This window comes from Podarcis muralis, chromosome 2 (assembly GCF_964188315.1).
Source record: "Podarcis muralis chromosome 2, rPodMur119.hap1.1, whole genome shotgun sequence".
Classification (NCBI taxonomy): domain Eukaryota; kingdom Metazoa; phylum Chordata; class Lepidosauria; order Squamata; family Lacertidae; genus Podarcis; species Podarcis muralis.
The window spans coordinates 20,413,177-20,435,219 of record NC_135656.1 but is presented as its reverse complement, the minus strand read 5'-3'; the positions used below and the strand labels follow the sequence as shown (position 1 = coordinate 20,435,219).

The 22,043-nt window shown below is 44.0% G+C and overlaps 1 protein-coding gene across 1 annotated transcript in view; it reads left to right on the top strand.

Moving 5' to 3' along the window:
- The window catches only part of CRLF3 (cytokine receptor like factor 3), a 28,686-nt gene that overhangs the window by 2,272 nt on the left and 4,371 nt on the right, over positions 1 to 22,043 (top strand). Inside the window, exons 2-7 of the mRNA XM_028711514.2 lie at positions 9,029 to 9,236; positions 12,396 to 12,483; positions 13,304 to 13,481; positions 15,848 to 16,070; positions 16,930 to 17,062; positions 20,743 to 20,855. Of these exons, the coding sequence (XP_028567347.2) occupies positions 9,029 to 9,236; positions 12,396 to 12,483; positions 13,304 to 13,481; positions 15,848 to 16,070; positions 16,930 to 17,062; positions 20,743 to 20,855 (943 nt within the window). The remainder of the gene's footprint in view (positions 1 to 9,028; positions 9,237 to 12,395; positions 12,484 to 13,303; positions 13,482 to 15,847; positions 16,071 to 16,929; positions 17,063 to 20,742; positions 20,856 to 22,043) is intronic.

Genomic DNA, 22,043 nt, shown 5'->3' with positions numbered 1-22,043 from the left:
CCCTGTTTTGCTGGTATCCATTGGCAATTAACACATTTGAGAGATTCTGTAACTCAGTTGTCAAGTGGTCTTTGTCAGCTAGGCGTTTGGTTCTGGAGATGAGAGTCTTGGCTACGGAGTTTATTTGTGCAGGGTGGTGGTGTGATTGTGCATGTAAGTAGCGGTTGGTGTGTGTTTTTTTCCGGTAGATAGTGTGTCCTAGGGAGCCATCAGGTTTTTTGTAGATTAGGACGTCAAGGAAGGGAAGTTGGTTGTTGGCTTCTATTTCCATAGTGAATTGTATTTTGGGGTGTAGGCTGTTGAGATGTGTGAGGAAGCTGTCCAGTTTTTCCTTCCCGTGTGGCCAAATTACAAAGGTGTCGTCAACATATCTGAGCCAAAGTTTGGGTCTGTGTTCTGACTTGTCTAAAGCATTGGTTTCAAAGTGTTCCATGTACAGGTTTGCGATGACCGGTGAGAGGGGTGATCCCATAGGTGCTCCTTCTATCTGTTTGTATCTTTGTCCATTGTGGATGAAGTACGTGTTGGTTAGGCAGTGGTTGGTCAGGTCCAAGATGTATTCGGGGGGATTGTATTTGTTTTGAATGGTTTTTGAAGATTTGTTTTTGAAGAAAAACTCTTCACAAAGTTCAAGAGGTCAAGACACAAAGGCTTTAGCAACTAATCCACACCTAATGACCCACCTAAGTGGTACTCAGGATATCACTCAAGAAATCACTCAAGATATCCCTCAAGCAACTAAGGAACAAAAGAAGAAAAGGCACACTAGCCTGGGAACTTCCTCTCGGCCCAGAACATTGGAGGCTATACACCACACCCCTCAACAGTATTTATAGGAACTCAAACACTGAGATCCTGCTCTGTTCCAGTAACAAGAAGCCGAAAGCACCAGCCTGAAGATGACGAGTGAGACCTCGTCGAAACGTCGCCTAGACACCCCAACTTTTACACGGGAAGACACCCGAGGACACCAAAACCTGCATACCTATACCCGTGAAAATCTACGAAAGCATATATATATATGTTTATATATGTTTATATTTGTCCAGTAGCACCTGGGTTTGTTCTGGGTATAAGCTTTCGTGTGCATGCACGCTTCTTCAGATACCAACATTTTCCCATTCATCTTGACACCAAATTCATCTTGTCTGACTCCCCCCCCCCCCCGGTTTCCTTTTTTTTTTTTTTTTTTGCATTTCTCCCCCTTGCATACAATTACTTTTCCAATTCATTTTTTAATTCTTATTTTTTAACTAAGATATCAAATTACTTCATAAATGCTACACCAATCCTGCTAATCTTTTAACATATTTACAGTGTTCTTTGACATAATCTATAAATTTTATCCAATCTTGCTTGAGTTTCTTCTCGTCTGTTTTTGAATAACTTTTTATGGGGTTTTATAAAACAAGAATAATGTTATACAAATAAGTATGCCAAGTTTTCTCATGTCATTTGTATGTCATAAAAAAATAGCATAATAAATATGGAGTAATATCAACAACATATGGTTCATTATTGATGGTCAGTGTATAAGTTCTTGGTTCATGAACTGGTTTAAACAAAGGGGAAATAGGATAGAACAGAATCTTATTCTTTCTGTAGGAAGAAAAGAGGGGGAAAGAGGGGATGGGGGGGAATGGTAAGTGAGGTGGTGTCGGGTGGTTATGTTGTGGTGTTGTTCTCGCATTGAATTTTTCATGCCACAAACCAGCTTGGTAATCTTCGGGTGAAGGGTGATATACAAATTTAATAAATGATGATGATGATGATGATAATCAGTGCTTTTTTTCCTGGGGAAAAGGTGGGGGAACTCACCTTGAAAGTTAGTTAGTTAATTATGGGCCTAGTGCCCCCCCCCACACATAGACACATAGACATACCGCAGGCGGTAGCAAAATATTAATATGTATGTGATTAAGGAACTTGAGCGGACAATGATATGGATCAGAAATGGCCACAACTTTATTGATTACAGGTATAGGTGGATTTTGGTCTAAGGTATAGGGTGTATGTCCGTTCCGGCCCTCGCAGATAATAATCATAATAATAATTTGATTTTTTTTTTAAAGGTAAGGGAACTCAAGATGCCCCGAGTTCCTGTTCAAAAACCCCACTTATTATTATTATTATTATTATTATTATTATTATTATTATTATTAATAGGCATCATCAGTGTGCTCTTGTGCCATAAAAGGTAAAGGTACCCCTGCCCGTACGGGCCAGTCTTGACAGACTCTAGGGTTGTGCGCCCATCTCACTCAAGAGGCCGGGGGCCAGCGCTGTCCGGAGACACTTCTGGGTCACGTGGCCAGCGTGACATCGCTGCTCTGGCGAGCCAGAGCCGCACACGGAAACGCCGTTTACCTTCCCGCTGGTAAGCGGTCCCTATTTATCTACTTGCACCCGGGGGTGCTTTCGAACTGCTAGGTTGGCAGGCGCTGGGACCGAGCAACGGGAGCGCACCCCGCAGCAGGGATTCGAACTGCCGACCTTTCGATCGGCAAGCCTTAGGCGCTGCGGCTTTTACCCACAGCGCCACCCGCGTCCCGCTCTTGTGCCATAGCCAAGGGCAAAACTGGACATTATGTTCCCTGGGTCAAAGACTCAGTTTGGCATCTAAGAGCAATAGCTATTCGGGGCGGGGGGGGGGGAGTTAGCTGAGTTTCTTGCTCCTAGTGAAGCTTGCAAAGGGGCTCCATTGAGGCTTCCATCCATGGATATCTATGCACATTGTTTTTTGTATTTTGAAAAGAAGTTCTGGCTTGTTTTGGTTATGATCAAGAACTGCAAGCATGACCCCTATAGGAGCTAATTTTTAATGAGCTCAGACAGCTCCTGCATGTCTTAAATAGACAGGAATTAAGTAGATCTTAGATCTGCTTGCTGACCTCTTCCAAATGTTTGAAGACGTTTTTGCCTCTTTAGAACCAGGTTAATTAAATAACTCTGAAATTATATAAAATACAAACATAAATTAGGGACGGGGGTGGTGCTGTGGGTTAAACCACAGAGCCTAGGACTTGCCGATCGCATGGTCGGCAGTTCGAATCCCCGCGGTGGGGTGAGCTCCCGTCGTTCAGTCCCAGCGCCTGCCAACGTAGCAGTTCGAAAGCACCTCAAAGTGCAAGTAGATAAATAAGGACCGCTTACCAGCGGGAAGGTAAACGGCGTTCCATGTGCTGCGCTGGTTCGCCAGAGCAGCTTCGTCACGCTGGCCACGTGACCCAGAAGTGTCTCCGGACAGCGCTGGCTCCCGGCCTATAGAGTGAGATGAGCGCACAACCTTAGAGTCTGGCAAGACTGGCCCGTATGGGCAGGGGTACCTTTACCTTTACCTTTACAAACATAAATTATAAAAGCAATTTCACTGAATATGCACCTCACTGTAGTAACGGTCATAGAGGTAGCCGTTTTAGTTTGTGGTGCCGCAAGAAGTAACAAACTTATCATTAAATAGGGTCCACTTCATCAGACACATGAAATATTATCCCCACTTGCAGGAGGATTGTAATCAGTGAGATTAGGGGGGAATTAATTCCCCAAAAAATCAGATAGTGGACAATTCAATAAAAGCTCGAAGGTTTGCAAAAACAAGCACGGTGACTCTTCTCTTCATAGCAGAAGTGACAGGTGAAACACAAAACAACTTAGCAATACTGGGTTAATTAATATCTGCAGTGAGACAGGAAACTCTTGTTTTTGTACAGACCCAAAAGAAACTCTTAATAAATTGTAATCCATCTGCTTTACATTGGAGCTCCCTTTGAAATCTCTTTGTTCAAGAATGCCCCCCTTATGATCAGCAACAGAAATCAGATGGTTTTTGAATATTGCCATTTCCTATGCCATATTTGTACTCATTGATTCTTTTCCAAAAGCCTGCTTGACCTATCCGGAATGTGCTGCCTTGTTGTAGCGTGGTTAAATAAGGGATTGGAGCTCCTTCCCAGTGAGGAAAGGGTTTTTGATTTAGAAAAAAATATTCACAGAACATAATCAGCTCACTGGGTTCACTGCCACTGGCTTGTGTCTGGAATGGCCAATGGCTTGTTTGACTTGGATTAGACAACAGTATGAAGGATTGCTCTATCGGTGTCTTTTATACATCATCACCTAATGAAACCAACCTGTTCAGAGGCACTTTGCTACTGAAGACCAGTTGCTATGAGGAAGTAGGCTGGCAAGCTTCCTTGGGATTCCTTGGTTGGTAGATCTTTGGTGGTCTGTTCCAGCTAGGCTACTCTTGCATGCAGACAAGACCTGCAGCCGGATACAAAGGGTTAGTTTGAGTGGGATTTTCTTCCAAGGAAGTTGGTGTTGAATTTCAGCCTTAGGAAATGTCTAGAACAATGTAACAGTGTCATCATCAAGGTACAATCTGGAAAAGTGCCCACTGTTACATACAGGGTTGTACAACAGCCAATCTTGCTTGCCACACTGTAAGCAACATTGAAAACATGCGTTGGTGGTGTGAGCGTTTAGGCGAGAGAGAGAAATCTGTACTGCACATACTTCATTCTAACATTTGGTTTATTGGTCTTGCCTTCTGTTTAACCTAGTGTTGTGTGTGCACATTTAAGCTCAGTACTGTATTGAGAATACTTGCTTTGATTTCTTTGAGTTGTTATCAGGGCACATGTTGATATTTGGGTTATAGGGGCTCAAGGGCAGGGGAAGGCTAAGAGTGAGTGATTGCTCTGAAAGCGTTATGCTTCTCTCATTCTTAGTTATTTTTCTATGTAGCCGTGAACTTTAGCATAGTGGCTGAAATGCTTCCATAGGCTTACCCAACTTGGTGGCTCTGCTCTCTCTCTTACACGAGCCTCAACATTTAGGATGCAGTGGAGTATTTTGACCATTATGCATGACTGTAATTATTCTTGAAAGCTTTGGCTCCAAAGCCATAATTTTGTGAGCATGTATGTGCACGTCTTTCAAGTTCCCACAGTTGGATAGTCAGGGCAGATTGAGTAAAACGGATTCCTTTATGTAAAAGGAAAGCTTGGACATGCTAGGTGGTGGGTGCTATGAAGCTCCCTTGCTTAAACATTAGCCACAGTTTAGGATTCAGATGACACACTAAACTGTGATTAATTTCAGAAGTGAAATCTTCCAGAATTTGATTGATAAATGAAAGCAAAACTTCTTGGACTGTTGTCTATTGCTGTCTTGTTGGCCTGTTAGTTCTGCGCCTCCAGCAATAGCCAATACAGTGGTACCTCGGGTTAAGTACTTAATTCGTTCCGGAGGTCCGTTCTTAACCTGAAACTGTTCTTAACCTGAAGCACCACTTTAGCTAATGGGGCCTCCTGCTGCCGCCATGCCGCCGGAGCACAATTTCTGTTCTCATCCTGAAGCAAAGTTCTTAACCCAAGGTAATATTTCTGGGTTAGCGGAGTCTGTAACCTGAAGCGTATGTAACCTGAAGCGTATGTAACCCGAGGTACCACTGTAACTGTTTTCATTTAGCCAATATTTTCATGGCACTCTCTTTACCGCAGAAAAGGCAATATTTAACTACAACTGCTTATCTCTAAAACTTCTCAGACTCTTGGTGCCTGTTGCTGCCAATGTCTTCTCTTAGTGCCAGATAAATGTTTCCTGCAAAATCCAGATGTTATTTGGCCTTGTATTTGTGCATCAAATCTCTCTAATCCAAACAACTGTAGGTGGATCAGCATAGTTACTTCCATTGTTGATGCTGTTCAGTCAGTGAGATAGCCATATGTTGACTTTAAGGCCAGGTGTTGATTTGAACCTGGAGAATGTCAAGGGCCAGTGTGGTGCAATGGTTATAACATTGAACTGGGACTGGGGAGATGTAAGATCAGCCAAGGAGCTAACTGGGGCTGCACCCTTCTCCCCACGAGCCTGGGCATCAGCCTCATTGAATTTAAAATGACTTGCTTTTGATTGGGCGCTGTGAATAACCTTGTGCTTTTTGGAGCATTCGTGTTCTTGGCCTAATCTTCCTTAGTCCAAGCTGTTACTAACGAGCTCCAGGAATCCTAGGACAACGGAGCATTTAGTATTGAGATTCTGTTAAAAACATGAATTTGCAGTATAGTTACCCAAGTTTCCAAGCAAGTCCATGTAACTCAATGGTCCACAATATTAGATGGAACACCTGTCCACATGGGCTTTTGGTCATCATTTGTGGCCCAAAGAAGAGAAAACAGAACCAACTCAGAGCTGTAGCCTAGAGACACTTATTGCTTGCCCCAGATGTGCAAGCAAGAAGCCTCTTCTAATGAAATGTAGCTGCCTGCAGGCAGTGTTTTTTACGCCGGGGCAAGCTGGCATCTTAGATGGCATCCTGTTCTTAATCAAAATCCTGTTCTCTGATTAGCCTTGGCATTGATGTTTCTGAATAAGATACAGTACTTGCCTTTTCTGACCAAAGCATTGGACCAGTGCAAAAAGGATCCCTGACACAATTGATGGATGTTACTTTTTCTCCACTCTGCTTCTGTGTGCTGCATCCCTCTTCATGCACAACTGCTCATTCATGCAAGTGCCTGCTCATAAAATCATAGAAATGGAGGGGGCTGTATTATAGACCGTCTTGTGTGTCTGACTGCTTGATGGAAGAAATCTTGAACTCTAGAGAACATTCTGGCTGAGGTTTATGAGAGTTGGACTCCGAACAACCTCTGCAGGATCCCAGATTGCCCATCCCTGACCTAAAGTAAATACCGTACTTTTCGCTCTATAAGACGCACCTAGTTTTTGGAGGAGGAAAACAAGAAAAAAAAAAATTCTGAATCTCAGAAGCCAGAACAACAAGAGGGATCGCTGCGCAGTGAAAGCAGCGATCCCTCTTGCTGTTCTGGCTTCTGGGATAGCTGCGCAGCCTGCATTCGCTCCATAAGACGCACACACATTTCCCCTTACTTTTTAGGAGGGAAAAAGTGAGTCTTATAGAGCAAAAAATACGGTACTTTTTTTTCTTGCCCAGGAATTTTATATGCTGTTTGAACTGTTTCCTTTGCTAACTTTTTTAAAAAGTGTATTCTTTTTATTCCAATGTGAATGTAGCTTTCATTATTTTTAACCTTGGTAAACAGCCCTGGAATCTGTTTCAGTGAAGGATAATATATGCGATTAATTTTTAAGAGACCTTACACTACTGCAGTTGTGCTGTCCTGAGTTGCCGCATCAGTGGTTTGTTCCCCTAACATGGATGCTTTATTTATTGTGCTGGATAAATAATATACTGTACCAGCTGATAAGTTGAGATTTACTCATGCAACCACCTGGCCCTATGTCCCTTTTTTTGCCTTGCACAGCATGGTGGAGGATCTGGCCTAAAAGATCTAGGGGGAGAAAATAGTGCTTCCCTTCTCCTTTTCCTGCCACTTCTGTTTTATGTATACTTCCTTTTTTTTTTCTGAAGCACTGAAAGAGCAAGTGAAGTCTTAACTGGAAGGGGACTTCAAAGTCCTTTGAATGTGGCTTAAAGAGGAAGTTGAGCTTTACATAATGGTAGAGCATCCTGTGTTTTTCTGAAGATCAAGAAGTTACATCTGGCTAACATCTCTGCAGCCTCTCTGATTGAGAGAAACGTTTTAAACAACTTTTCCATCTGGACCAGGATTGATTTCTCTCCTACTGAGTGGCTTAATTCTCTTTCCAAACCAGATTAAATTTACAAACTAGCTCTATTCTTTATCGTGTGAAATGGTTATTGCAAAATCATTTTGGCACCTTGCGGTGGTATTTGCCCTCAGAAAGTCTGTTCTGAAATTCGGCTGCTCTGCTTAGCATAAATTAGGCACGTTGCCGTACAATTAGTGCCAGTTTTTAAATTTGCACCACTGGCTTCTCTTTCCTTGCATCGTTGCATTGCTGATTGCATGAAGCTGTTGATTAAATGAGGGTGGCAGCAGCGGACCTTTCTGGAATGGATGAGAATGGCTTGTGCCCAATCACTCTTTCCCCCCCTTTATGCCTGGTTTTCAGGACAGAAACTGCCCACGCTGCTTTTCTCCTTAATGTAAGCAAGATGCTTTGTTCTGTTTTGTTAATCAAGGATGTGCGAAATTCTGGGGGGAAGGCTGCCTAATTCTGTCATAGTCATTCTGCTTCCCCACTGCAGTGCAGATCCTTTTGATGAGCGATGCCAAGTGACATCCACAGGCTAAGCCAGATGTGGTGTGGGAAGACCTATAATCAGCTCTCCTGTTTTCTTTTTTAAACTTTAAATTGGATGCAAGGAGCACCAAGTTCAATTGCAGCGACGAGAGGGGGAGATGCTGTTCCTTCCTGTGCCATTTCTCGAGTCTAAATCGTATTGTTAAAATAGTTTGTAGGGATCAGCACAAAATGTCAAGATGTCTGTGTATTCAAGAACATGGGTTATGAAAATAAATGAATAAAATTGTAGTCTCACAAAGTGCTTACAAATGTGTTTACAGCCCTGCTCCCCAAACCAGCTGTTAAACTGCCTGGGGAGGGGGATATGTCTCTTCCCCCCTCCCCATGGAGCTAACCGTAACTTTGAGAGGGGAAGTGGTTTTTACTTTGGAGACCTTGTTTCTTAGATTTAGGAATACCGATTGGGCTGTTCATTCTCGTTTTCTGACAGGTATAAATAATTAAATTAATGATGATGATAATTGTATTCCTGTAATTTTTCTCTGTTGTACTACATGGATTTGAGAGCTCTCCTGCACCCTGTGATGTTACTACAGTCATACCTTGGTTTTTGAACAGCTTAGCTCACGAACAACTTGGAAATCGAACGCTGCAAACCTGGACGCAGGTGTTCCGGTTTGCGAACATTGCCTCTGAAGCTGAACGTCCAGCGCGGCTTCCGATTGGCTGCAGTACGCTCCTGCAGAACTGCTCCTGCAGCCAATCGGAAGCTGTGCCTTGCTTCTTGAACATTTCAGAAGTTGAACGGACTTCTGGAACGCATTCTGTTCAAAAACCAAGGTGCAACAAATTCTGAATGGCAAGAGGCCGATTGGTTTTGGCCCTGCCCTAGTTGGCCCGGCCTCTCATGCCTTTTGTCTCCTTCCAGATCAAAGAGAGTGCGGCACTGACAAGGGATGTACTTGAGCAGCATTTTAACGACTTGAAAGGGACCTTGAGGAAGCTTCTGGATGAGCGGTTGGTGTCCTTGCTACAAGAAGTGGATGCCATCGAAGAGGAGAGCATCAAACCATTGGACGAGTGCCGAAAGCTAATAGAACAGGGTGTTGGCACTGCTGATGAACTCCTCCGGGAAGGTAGGAGGCCGTCTTAAAAACATGCCAGTTCTTTTTGAGCATGGGGGCTCCCCAAAAAAACCCCTCACTTGTTTACAGCACACATGCAGAGATTACACTGTCTTGCCCCACTCCTCTGCCAATGATGCCCCTGCATCTTAGGTGACAATTGACTGCTCATGCTTAGGTACCAATATAAACATACAAGACACCTCCAAGCGATGTAGAATCTCAATTGGCTCCTCCCTTGGGTGGAAGGAACCAAATGCACCTATGACACCGTATTTTTTGCTCTATAAGACTCACTTTTTCCCTCCTAAAAAGTAAGGGGAAATGTGTGTGCGTCTAATAATAATAATAATAATAATAATAATAATATCTTTATTGTCATTGCCCCCTCTCGGGGACAACGAAATTACTTGGCTGCTCCATCCACCCAGGTAGGGGGCACTCCACACAAAATCAAAACAACTATAAAAACACTAATTAAAACAATACAGTATAATACAGCAAGGAAGATTAGATGACTTTCAAAGTCCAGGCTTCCCATTCAGGGCCGAGATCGCTCTGGAGAAGAAGCTGTTCTTAAGACGGCTCGTTCTTGTCTTCATCGTCCTGTATCTCCGTCCCGACGGCAGGAGCTCGAAGAGACAGTGACCAGGATGCGATGGATCTTTTACTATGTCCAGTGCCTTCCTATGGCACCTTGTGGCATAAATCTGCTCTAAGGTGGAGAGTGGGCAGCCAACAATGCTCTCTGCTGCCTTAACAACTCTGCACAACCCCATCCTGTCCTGGGTAGTACAGCTTCCGTACCACACACATAAGCCATAAGTGAGCACGCTCTCAATGGCACAGTGATAGAAGGCAAGCAGCAGTTTCTGCGGAAGATGGTTTTTCCTTAGAATTCTCAAAAAGTACAGTCTCTGCTGCGCCTTCTTCACAAGCCCCCTTGTGTTGACACTCCAGGACAGATCCTCTTGTAATTCAATGCCCAAAAATCTGAACGTTGTTACCCTCTCCACACAGACCCCATCAATCAAAAGTGGCTGGACATTGCTCTTCTGTCTCCTGAAGTCCACCACAAGCTCCTTTGTCTTCCTTGTATTTATGAGCAAGTTGTTAGCTCTGCACCACTCTGTCAGCCGCTCCACCTCATCTCTATAGTCCGTTTCACCCTCCCTTTCAGAGATGAGCCCAATCACGGTTGTGTCATCTGCAAATTTGACAACCCTATTACTAGGGTGAGCAGCGACACAATCGTACGTGTAGAGAATGTATAGGAGCGGACTGAGTACGCATCCCTGTGGTGTTCCTGTGTTAGTCTTAAGCATACTAGAGGTATAAGGGCCCAACCGAACCCTCTGGGGGCGGTCTGACAAAAAGTCCAATATCCACCCACAAAGTGATAACGGAAGCCCCAGATCTTCCAGTTTAGACATCAGACGTTGTGGTATAATGGTATTAAATGCCGAGCTGAAATCTAAAAAAAGCAGTCTGGCATAACCCCCCCGCTGCTCCAAATGTGCAAGAACGGCATGGAGGGCAATCGCCACAGCGTCCTCTGTCGATCTTTTCGTTTTATAAGCAAATTGGAATGTGTCCAGTCCCTCTGGTAGGCAGGCAATGACATAATTTCGTACCAGCTTTTCAAAGCACTTCATGATTATAGGTGTGAGTGCTACTGGACGAAAGTCATTCAGATCTTCCGGGTTAGATTTATGGAGCGAATGCAGGCTGCGCAGCTATCCCAGAAGCCAGAACAGCAAGAGGAGGGATTGCTGCTTTCACTGCGCAGCGATCCCTCTTGCTGTTCTGGTTTCTGAGATTCAGAATATTTTTTTTCTTGTTTTCCTCCTCCAAAAACTAGGTGCGTCTTGTGGTCTGGTGCGTCTTATAGAGCGAAAAATACGGCGTTATGCACTTGGAGCCTGTCCACATGACTGCCAAGCATGCAGGGTCTCTGATTGGTACACCCACACACATCCTTGGTGAGGGGATGGGATTAGCTGCTGCAAGACCCCCTTCGCACATGCTTTCTATGCATGCGGATGTTTATGTGCAACACGCCCTCCGCACACACAATAGTTCTATTTCATTTAAGGTGCACATGGCATCAGCTAAGGTCATTGTGCTAGATTGGCCTTCCCCAACTCCCATCAGACTCAGCCAGCATGGCCAATGGGCAGGGATGATGGCAGTGGCGTGCGGTGAATTTTTTTGCAGGTGAACAATTAGGGCCAGAGGCACCAGCTTGCAAGGGTTCTTTTTTCTGAGGTGGGGGGACGTCCTGCACGTGACGTCTTGACATCACATGCGTGAGCATCGCACCTCTCTCCCTCAGCCAGGCAGAAGTTCCTCTGGCTTTGGGAAGGAGATACCAGGCCTCTGAAAGGATGCTGGAGCCTTCGTTCCCCAAACCGGATGGGCTCTCTACAATAGAATTATAGAGTTGAAATGAATCTTGAGGACTATCTAGTCCAAGCCCCTGCAATGCAAGAATCTCAGCTATATCATACATGACAGATTACCATCCAACCTCTGCTTAAAAACCTCCAAGGAAGGGAGTCGACCACCTCTCATAGGAGTCCGTTCTTACTGCTGGAAAGTTCTTCCTGAAGTTTAGTCATAATCTCATTTCTTGTAAGTTGAATTCACTGGATTGGGTCCTAGCCTCTGGAGCCATTACATCTGTTGTAGAAATACCTTCTGATGCAGAATTGAATGTTGCATGTGTCCAGTTGCTGCCTCCAGGTCAGGGTTGCCTTTTCTCAATAAAAAAAATATGTAAAGGGCTCCTGACCATTAAGTCCAGTCGTGAACGACTCTGGGGTTGCGGCGCTCATCTCGCTTTACTGGCCGAGGGAGCCGACATTTGTCCGCAGATAGTTTTTTCCAGGTCATGTGGCCAGCATGACTAAGCCGCTTCTGGCGAAAGCAGAGCAGTGCTCAGAAACGCTGTTTACCTTCCCGCCAGAGCGGTACCTGTTTATCTACTTGCCCTTTGATGTGCTTCCGAACTGCTAGGTTGGCAGAAGCTGGGATGGAACAACAGGAGCTCATCCCGTTGCGGGGATTCGAACCACCAACCTTCCAGTCGGCAAGCCCAAGCCTCAGTGGTTTACACCACAGCACCACTTTTCTCAATAGGAACCTCTTAATTTTTATTTTTTATTCCAGGAGAAACTGTCATCCATGGTGTAACAGGGGAGGAGAGTGACAAGCTTTGCAGCTTTACCAAAAAGGCATTGCATATTCAGCTGGATAGGTAAGAGCATGGGTAGGCAAACTAAGGCCCGGGGGCCGGATCCGGCCCAATCGCCTTCTCAATCCGGCCTGCGGACGGTCCAGGAATCAATGTGTTTTTACATGAGTAGAATGTGTCCTTTTATTTAAAACGCATCTCTGGGTTATTTGTGGGGCATAGGAATTCGTTATTCTTTTTCTCCAAACTATAGTCCGGCCCCCCCACAAGGTCTGAGGTACAGTGGACCAGCCCCCTGTTGAAAAAGTTTGCTGACCCTGGGTAAGAGCCGTGAATTGAGGGTGGAAGTTTGATACTTGTGGTGTGACTGGCTGATAATGGGTGTCAGGGTTTTCCCAATTTAGGACAGTTGATCTGAATGAGAAACACCTCTTTTCTTTAAAAAAGGGTACAGTCTAGACCAGCCTTTCCTGACCCGGTGCCCTCCAAATGTTTTTGGGACTGATGGGAGCTGTAGTCCAGAACATCTGGAAGGTACAAGGTTGGGCAACGCTGGTTTAGACTTCCCTGGCCTGTTAGTACATGAACTAGCAAGACTGGTGTTCATAGCAGCATTTAACCTTCCAGCTCAAAACACAGTCTGACCATCATTTGAAATGCCTGGATTTCAGAAGAGGTTACTGTGAAACTCGAGTAGGCTAAATTTTGGGTTTTGTAAAAGGCTTTTTGAGGTTGTGGAGATAATCAAATACATGTGCACTCTCTTGTAAATTCTGACTCTGTAATCAAATCAAGAGCGCCAAACCTTTGTTGATTCTTTGAAAACAGTTGCTTATCAAGTTACTAGCAGTACTGAATAGTCTCTCTCTCTCTGTCTCTCTAGTTTGCCAGAAGTACCATCCTTGGTTGATGTACCTTGTTTATCTGCACAACTGGATGACACTCTCCTTACAGTAGTGAGAAATCAGATCTTTAACCATGGGGCAGTAGCATCTCGACCACCAATACAGATAGAAGAGCTGATTGAGAAGCCTGGGGGCATCATTGTTAAGTGGTGCAAGGTTGGTGGAAAAGAGCCTTTTCAAGATCAGTCTCCAATATGCACTCACTTTCTTTTTGTTTGTGCTTTAATCACTTTCATTTAAGCGAGTGGCGCTGTGGGTTAAACGACAGAACCTAGGACTTGTGGACTTGTGCCGATCAGAAGGTCGGCAGTTCGAATCCCCGCAACGGGGTGAGCTCCGTTGCTCGGTCCCTGCTCCTGCCAACCTAGCAGTTCGAAAGCACACAAAGTGCAAGTAGATAAATAGGTACCGCTCCAGCGGGAAGGTAAATGGCATTTAAGCGGGTGGCACTGTGGGTTAAACCACAGAGCCTAGGGCTTGCCGATCAGAAGGTCAGCGGTTCGAATCCCTGCGACGGGGTGAGCGCCCGTTTCTCGGTCCCTGCTCCTGCCAACCTAGCAGATCGAAAGCATGTCAAAGTGCAAGTAGATAAATAGGTACCGCTCTGGCGGGAAGGTAAATGGCATTTCCGTGCGCTGCTCTGGTTTGCCAGAAGCGGCTTAGTCATGCTGGCCACATGACCTGGAAGCTGTATGCCTGCTCCCTTGGCCAGTAAAGCGAGATGAGCGCCACAACCACAGAGTCGTCTGCGACTGGACCTAACGGTCAGGGGTCCCTTTACCTTTAAGACAGTTTGTGATTATTGATTCTCAGGCAAGACAGTTTGCAGTTACTCTGACCTCATAGACTGAAAGTCCAATCCTAACCAGGTATACTCAGGAGTAAGTCCTGTTGAATTCAGGGGAGCTTACTCCTGGGTAAGTGGGGTGTAGCATTAGCTGGCTATGATATTCTTCACGTTACATGTTTTCAAAAATCTGTCTTTTTCTGCTTTGCCTTGGAATGTTTTAGACAGTTTCTGCAGACTTCTTGAAGTTCTTTGCAAAACCAAAATTAACTTGCAGCATCTATAAGCAAAGTCTATAAGAAGAAGGGTACAGAAAAGATGCCTTCCTCTCTCTGCATTGACCCAAATTATTCCCCTTTTGAAATTACAGTATATTTCATTGCTTCATATTTCATAGACTCAGGAAGCTTCTCCACAAATTAAAGACTTTCTCATGAATTCATATTACAAGTAGCAGTTTTTAACTCCATGATTGTGTGGCTTACAAATGCCTACTTTGAGATGGTTCCCTAAACAGATATGCACTGCATTTTTGGATAACTGTTTGCTTTTAAAAAAAGAAGTAGCCAGCCTACATAGTGAGTGAAGACAGATATCTCGCTAATGATTGCAAACAGCTACAATGTTCACATATTGATTTATTTAAATTATTATTATTATTATTATTATTATTATTATTATTATTATTATTATATTGCGTCTTTAGGCCAAGGTTAGGAACATTACACATAACATTGCTGTATAGGAGAGCAGAATACAAATGCAATACAATAGTAACCACCCTCAACAACCCGTTAAAGAAAACACAACTCCATAAGGATAGTCAATGCAGTAATAAAATAGGACCATCATGTCACCAGCTGCTTCCTGGTCTTCTTTGCCTCCGACAGGATTTATTGCTGCAGTCAATGAAACTCCAGTGTTCAAGGGAGACTTTGGTGGTCTGCATGGCTTCCTTTTCCCTTCCTTGCGATTTCTTGCCATTCTTGACTGCCATTCTCCTTTGTTCCGTCCTTTTCCTTCTGAAACTTCACAGGTTGTTTGTTTATTTACTTATATGCCATTTGCATGTCAAAATAGCTTCTAAGCAGTATAAAATAAATTACTTGTTTTGTTTTGTGTTTTAAAAACACGACATAATTAAATTTCACAATAAAACAATGCCCTCAATAAATCATTAAAAACCATACAGTAAAAAACAGCCCTTTCAGAAGCATAGCAATTAAACCGACTCAAAATACAATTAAAACAGTTGGATCAGATAGTTTAAAGTTCAGTGGAATGCTTGTCTAAACTGGTTCTTGGAGCCCCCATACCTGTTTCTTTTTCTTTCCACAAAAATTACAAAGAGTGAGTTCAAATGAAACATGCAAGCTAAGTCCCTTATGCAAATCGAACATCAGTTTGCATGATTATCTGTACATTATTTTATTCAGAACACACAATTGAACTTTCTGGGCACCCCAATTTATTTATTTGCTGCAGAATGCAGTTACCGCTGAATTTTTTTTCTCCTTTCGCTGCTGTGACATGAGAGCTTGTGTTGCCCTCCTTCCCCTTGGGAGAGGTCTCTTCAGGACTTCCTGACCCGTGTGACCCTGAGCCAGCAAAAATAACGTGTTGCTGCTTTGCAATATTACCTTGACAACGTTGCACTTCGGAGAGCTAGCAAGATAGTTGAATTGGAGGAAGATTAAAGGCAGTGTGTTAATCCAATAACTGGGCTCTGTTTCAGGTCGATGAGGACTTTGTGCCACAAGATTACAGGCTCCAGTATCGGAAGAGTACGGCCAGCCACTTTGAAGATGTGTATGTCGGCTCGGACACAGAATTCATAGTGCTCCATATTGATCCCAATGTCGATTACCAGTTCAGGGTCTGTGCACGAGGAGATGGCCGCCAAGAATGGAGCCCGTGGAGTGTTTCTCAGACTGGTCGTTCCACCTTGGTGCCCCATGGTATTATTCTTCGTATTTATTATTATTATTATTATTTACTATATCTATCCCGCCCATCTGACTAGATTGCGCCAGCCACTCTGGGTGGCTTCCAGCATATACAGAAACATAATCAAACATGAAAAACTTCCCAATACAGGGCTGCCTTCAGATGTCTTCTAAAAGTCAGATAGTTGTTTATTTCCTTGACATCTGATGGGAGGGCGTTCCACAGAGCAGGCGCCACCACCAAGAAGGCCCTCTGCCTGTTTCCCTGTAACCTCACTTCTTGCAGTGAGGGAACCGCCAGAAGGCCATCGGAGCTGGACCTCAGTGTCCGGGCTGAACGATGGGGGTGGAGACTCTCCTTCAGGTATACTTGGCCAAGGCCGTTTAGGGCTTTAAAGGTCAGCACCAACACTTTGAATTGTGCTTGGAAATGTACTGGGAGCCAACGTAGGTCTTTCGGGTCATTATTAATATAATTACCATCTTGATGCCCAATTGATGCAAGGACTTGCAGAGGACTTCCCCCGACAGGACTCAGTTGGATCCTGCTCAGTTGGATTCCAGTGGGACTTCTCTGTGAGTGGACGTATCTGGGTCCGGATGTAGGTGTGTTTAGGAACAGAGATTGCCATCTTTGTAACGCTGCTGGTGTGGAGTCCCCACCCCCACCCCAACTTCAAAATAATGCAGTCTTCCCATTTTGGAGTGCAGACAAATGTTCTCTAAACATGAGAGCTGCAGTCCCTCTTTTCCTGGGTGGTGAGCTGGGGTCCCAACATCCTGGGAAGGCTGTGTTGCATCGCACGGCCACCTTGCACCTCTGAGTAATGTGCACGTGCGTGCTAGTTCCTGTTTGCCCTTCCTTTGTTAGAATGGACGCCTGGCTTTGAAGGCTACAGCTTAAGCAGCCGAAGAAACATTGCGCTTCGAAATGATTCACAAGTGGGCGGGGTGCTATACTCCAGGGCTCCAACCTACTATTGCGGTCAGACATTGACATTCCGGTAAGTCATTTTGCTTAGCTAACGTGCCACAGCATGTTTTCCCCAGCAGGATTTTGTGTGTGTGCTTGCATTTGTTTCTTTCTTCCTTGAGCATAGCTGTCAACCGTCCCTTATCTGGCGGGAAAGTCCCTTATCCCAGCGCTGTGTCCCGCTGCTGTCCCTTATTGATGATGTCCCTTAATTTTCCCGGGTTTCAAAGGAAGCAGCTCCTCTCCCTCCCTCCCTCCCTCCCTCCCTCCCTCCCTCCCTGCCGGCCAGGGAGGAGGGAGGCTCCAACTGTGTTGCTTGGCTGCATTGCTCACCCAATAAGGAGTCTAAGAACGACTGGGGGGTGGAGCTTGCATGCCTTGTGCCGATCAAATCGGCCGCGTTGCCTGGGGACTCGTCTTTGCTCAGCGCTTCCCAGCGGAGAGGTGACGGTGGTTTTCCTTGCTGCATCCCCTTTGCCGGGTTGCTGCGCTGTGGGAACCACCGCTTGAGGCTTTGTTTGGCTGCTGGCTGGGCTTTCTGCCTTTGGCTCGGAGGGGCTCAGAAGTTGAACATACCCGTAGTCAGAAAATCCCTTATTTTGGCTGTGGATCCCTTATTTTTGAGGCTGCTGGTCCCTTATTTTCAAATCTGTAAGTTGACAGCTATGTCCTTGAGAGATCTGGCCACCTGTTGTCTTGACTCAGTTTGACACATTGTCTGATTTTACCCAGCATTCCTAACCGTTGCCTTATTTTACCCAGCATTCCTTGAGCACAAAAGGGGCAAACCTGTAGCACCAAGGGCAGTGTTAGAAACTCAAGATATATAATCTAGGCACCATGTGGCTCTTTAAACCAAGGTTACAGTTGCCAAATTGGAATGTCTAGTTGCTTTTTGGGGGCAAGATGGCTCTAAAAGTCTTTTTCTTTTCTTTTCCAAATGATGGACTGACTGTGATTGATTCTCAGTTAAACATCTGGCTAGATCAGATGACAACCTTGAGCTAGGTTAAGAACTCTGAGGACTTAAAGAAGAAAAGTAACTTTATCCAGGGACAGTCCACATATATATACTGGCCTGTTCCAACCACTTTTTCTTAACGGTGACATGGATCATTCATAATGTGAGAATACTATTCACAACTGTGAGTGGGGCAGTGGGATGGGAGGCAGTGGAAGACAGGAGTGCCTGGCGTGCTGTGGTCCATGGGGTCACAAAGAGTCAGACACAACTAAATGACTAAAGAAACAACAACAATTAGGAAAAAACTCTTCTCTGCCTGCGTTAGATCCTAGAGAGCTCCTGCAAGAGTAGACAATGGTGTCTGGTTTAATGTAGAACATTCACTTCGAAGCACATCTGAACCAATGGCTATAAATAAGTGCAGAAGTTTAAAATAGTATTTTTAAAAAAACATTTAAAAACCCAACAACATTGGCTGACAAAATCTGATTGTAATTCTCGGGTTTGCTTTTCCAAAGAGAGCTAGATTGCTTCCAGATGGAAGAGATTTAGGTTTTCCGTACGCTGCCCCCCATTTTGCAACACACATTTTTGGCTCTTGGGAGACAGGAAAGCTTGGTGGGAGTATTCGCAGTGCAATATAGCTACAATTTTGAGCTGTACTCAAAATGTCTTGACAGGCGACTCATTATTGCCCAACCTGTCCTTTAAAAAAATAATAATAAAGCAAGCAAAACCAATGTAATTTCCTCCTGAAAATTTCAAGCGATACTTATCGCTCGGCACATGTTCCATATCCAGTTTGCTTTCATTGCAGGCTATAGGAAATTGCGTCATCTCTAAAATAAACTGGTGGGTTTTCTTTTATGTCTGCCACTATGATCAATCTCTACAACTTCCCTGGTATGTTTAACCGGCAAGAAGCAGGGCTGTAAATGTGCTCCTCTTCTTGAATAGGTCCAATCTGCAGGTGTTTTGTCTCATTGGTCAGCCAGATAACATTCTTCCACGAATAGTGGGGATTTTTTTTGAAAGGGGAAAAAGAATGATGTCTGCCCTTCCCCATTAATAACCCTCTGAACAAGGATAATGCAGTGTTTTCACATAGCTGTGCTTATGACGCATTGATGAAATGGGAAGATAAATGGGTTATTTAACTCGAATCAGAATGAATACTAGAGTAATTAAAACTTGAAAAATGTTGTTTTTCTTTAAATTAAAAAAAACTGTCTAAAACTGTAAGAATATTAGAATATTTAAAAAAAGCACCTGTGGTTGTTTGCCTGGGGGTCTAGGTACATGATGTGGCCAAATATTGGGTTGTTTTTGTTTTGAGTATTTTGTGTTTTTATATCGTCATTTTATTCTGAGAACTACCCTAAGACCTGTGGGTGTAGTGTATAGGGTTAATGGGACACGGGTGGCGTTGTTGTATAAACCACTGATCAGAAGGTCGGTGGTTCGAATCCCCATGACTGGATGAGCTCCTGTTGCTCTGCCCCAGTTCCTGCCAACCTAGCAGTTCCAAAGCACGCCAAAAGTGCAAGTAGGTAAATAGGTACCACTGTAGGAAAGGTTCCCGATACATTTGCAATATTTTTGTACTTTAACAATACCTTACAAGTATTTGGTCTTTTGGAAGACATTTTACCCATACAGTGTTAAGGTAAAACTTGGAGACAATGTTGGGAAGGGAATGTGTTTATAAAACTTGTATCTATTTACCTCAGCATACGTACTTTGTATTATGACTTTTTAATAAAAGTTTGTCCATCTGCTTGACAAGTGTTATTCCATTACTATTGACTTACTATACACTGGTGGCGCTGTGGTCTAAACCACTGAGCCTCTTGGGCTTGCCGATCGGAAGGTCAGCGGTTCAAATCCCCACGATGGAGTGAGCTCCCGTTGGTCTGTCCCAGCTCCTGCCAACCTAGCAGTTCGAAAGCACGCCAGTGCGAGTAGATAAATAGGTACCACTGTAGCAGCAAGGTAAACAGCATTTCCGTGCACTCTGGTTTCCGTCACGGTGTTCCATTGTGCCAGAAGTGGTTTAGTCATGCTGGCCACATGACCCGGAAAGCTGTCTGTGGGTGAATGCCGGCTCCCTCAACCTGAAAGCGAGTTGAGCACCACAATCCCATAGTTGCCTTTGACTGGACTTAACCATCCAGGGGCCCTTTACATTTTTTCTAATAGGGCAGTATACAAAATTTAATTTAATTAATTAATAAGTAATAATAATTTGGGTCTCTTTCCTAATGTGATCCCTCAGCACTTTGAATGTCATCTCTTTATCTGTGTGATAGTTCAACATTCTTAGATGTGCCTATATCCAAAATGGCACATGACCCCATGAATACATTGGATCAGCTTATACCCTGAGCTGTCACAGTTTTGCCAGTTTACTTCAGTGCTGAATGAGTTGCACATAGTGTGGCTCCATGTGCTGAGAATGAATGGGCAAACCCTCACCTAGAGAGATTTTATGAATTGGTGTTTTTTTTTGCTTTAGTTTGCTCCACTTTAACAAAGAGGCAGCCGTTCCAACGAGCCACAGATTCAGCAATAAAGTTCCCTCTACCAATTTACTGCCGATGAACTGAGGCAAACGCCAACGTCAACATTGTTGCCATAATTTTCAGGGTGTGGGTGTGCGCTGATACCATAAGAAACATGCATTATCATTGATAAAAACTCGTACAATTTATATTAATACCTCAAAATGCATCTGACTTTCTCCTCAGAATTGAAACAGTTGGTCAGCCGGACAAAAAAGACAGTATAGGTGTTTGTGTGGCGCAGCAGAATGGCGCTGATTCCCTGCAGAGAGATAAAGCAGTTTGCGTGAGCACCAACGGTGAGTTGCCCAAGAATTCACTTGCACAACTTTTCTTAAATGAAAAATAATCTGATTTATCCCAGATATAGCCCTCTTCTGCCCTCTAATATAGTCTACAAATTCCAGAACTATATAAAACCTTAGAACTGTAAATTTGTTTATTTTTAGAACTTACTCGTTTTATTTTTATTTCGGAAAATTTATATCCTGCTTTCGAAGGTGAAGCTTCAAAAATTTGGGAGCCACCTCCCAACCTGGTGACCTCCAAACAGCAACGGGAAATTTATAAGTCTCTCTTCAGGGCACAACCTTCTCCCAAGGCAGCTTCATTCAAATACAACAGGCATAGGCAAACTCAGCCATCCAGCTGTTTTGGGACTACAACTCCCATCATCCCTAGCTAACAGGACCAGTGGTCAGGGATGATGGGAATTGTAGTCCCAAAACACCTGGAGGGCTGAGTTTGCCTATGCCTGAAATACAATATAACTTAGCTTTATATCCATAGCAGCGGCTCTTGGCTGGAGCATGATGGAGGGGGTGTCCCTGGGTGCTGATAGCCTCAGCAGAAAGTGTGCCTATTTAACACACATTTAATTATCGCTGACTTCCATTTTTGCCTCTCAATGGCATTCAACTCCCACCTTACAGTTTTCCCCATTATTTACCTGCCAACTAACATTTCACTTCGTGCATCGTGACAAAGCAGGACTGTGTCCACAAAAGCTTACGCCTTAATAAATGTATTCGTCATTAGGGTGCTGCAGGACTCCAAGAGACTTAGCAGGGCTAGTAGTCCGGAAATTTATATGAAATCAACGCATTATGGAGCAAAGGGTAGGGCTCTTGAGAACAGACTTGTAGAATCTTGGTTCTCGAACTTAATCTGTTCCAGGAGTCCGTTTTACTCCCGAAACCATTCAAAAACCAAGGCGTGGCTTCCGATTGGCTGCAGGAGCCAAATACAGATGCCAAAAATATATATAATTTGGCATCTGTATTTGGCTTTTTGTGATTTGGTGTGATTTGAAATGTTTTAATTTGGTTTTAATTGGTTTAAAATGGAAAACTTAATAAAAAAATTTTTTAATAAATAAATAATAAAAATTGGACCGATTAACTAATGCTGATTTCTTGCTGGCCTAATAACCTTTATAAAGTTTGTTTGCAAGGCTTCAAAGAAGGATAGAATAGTCAGATCACAAT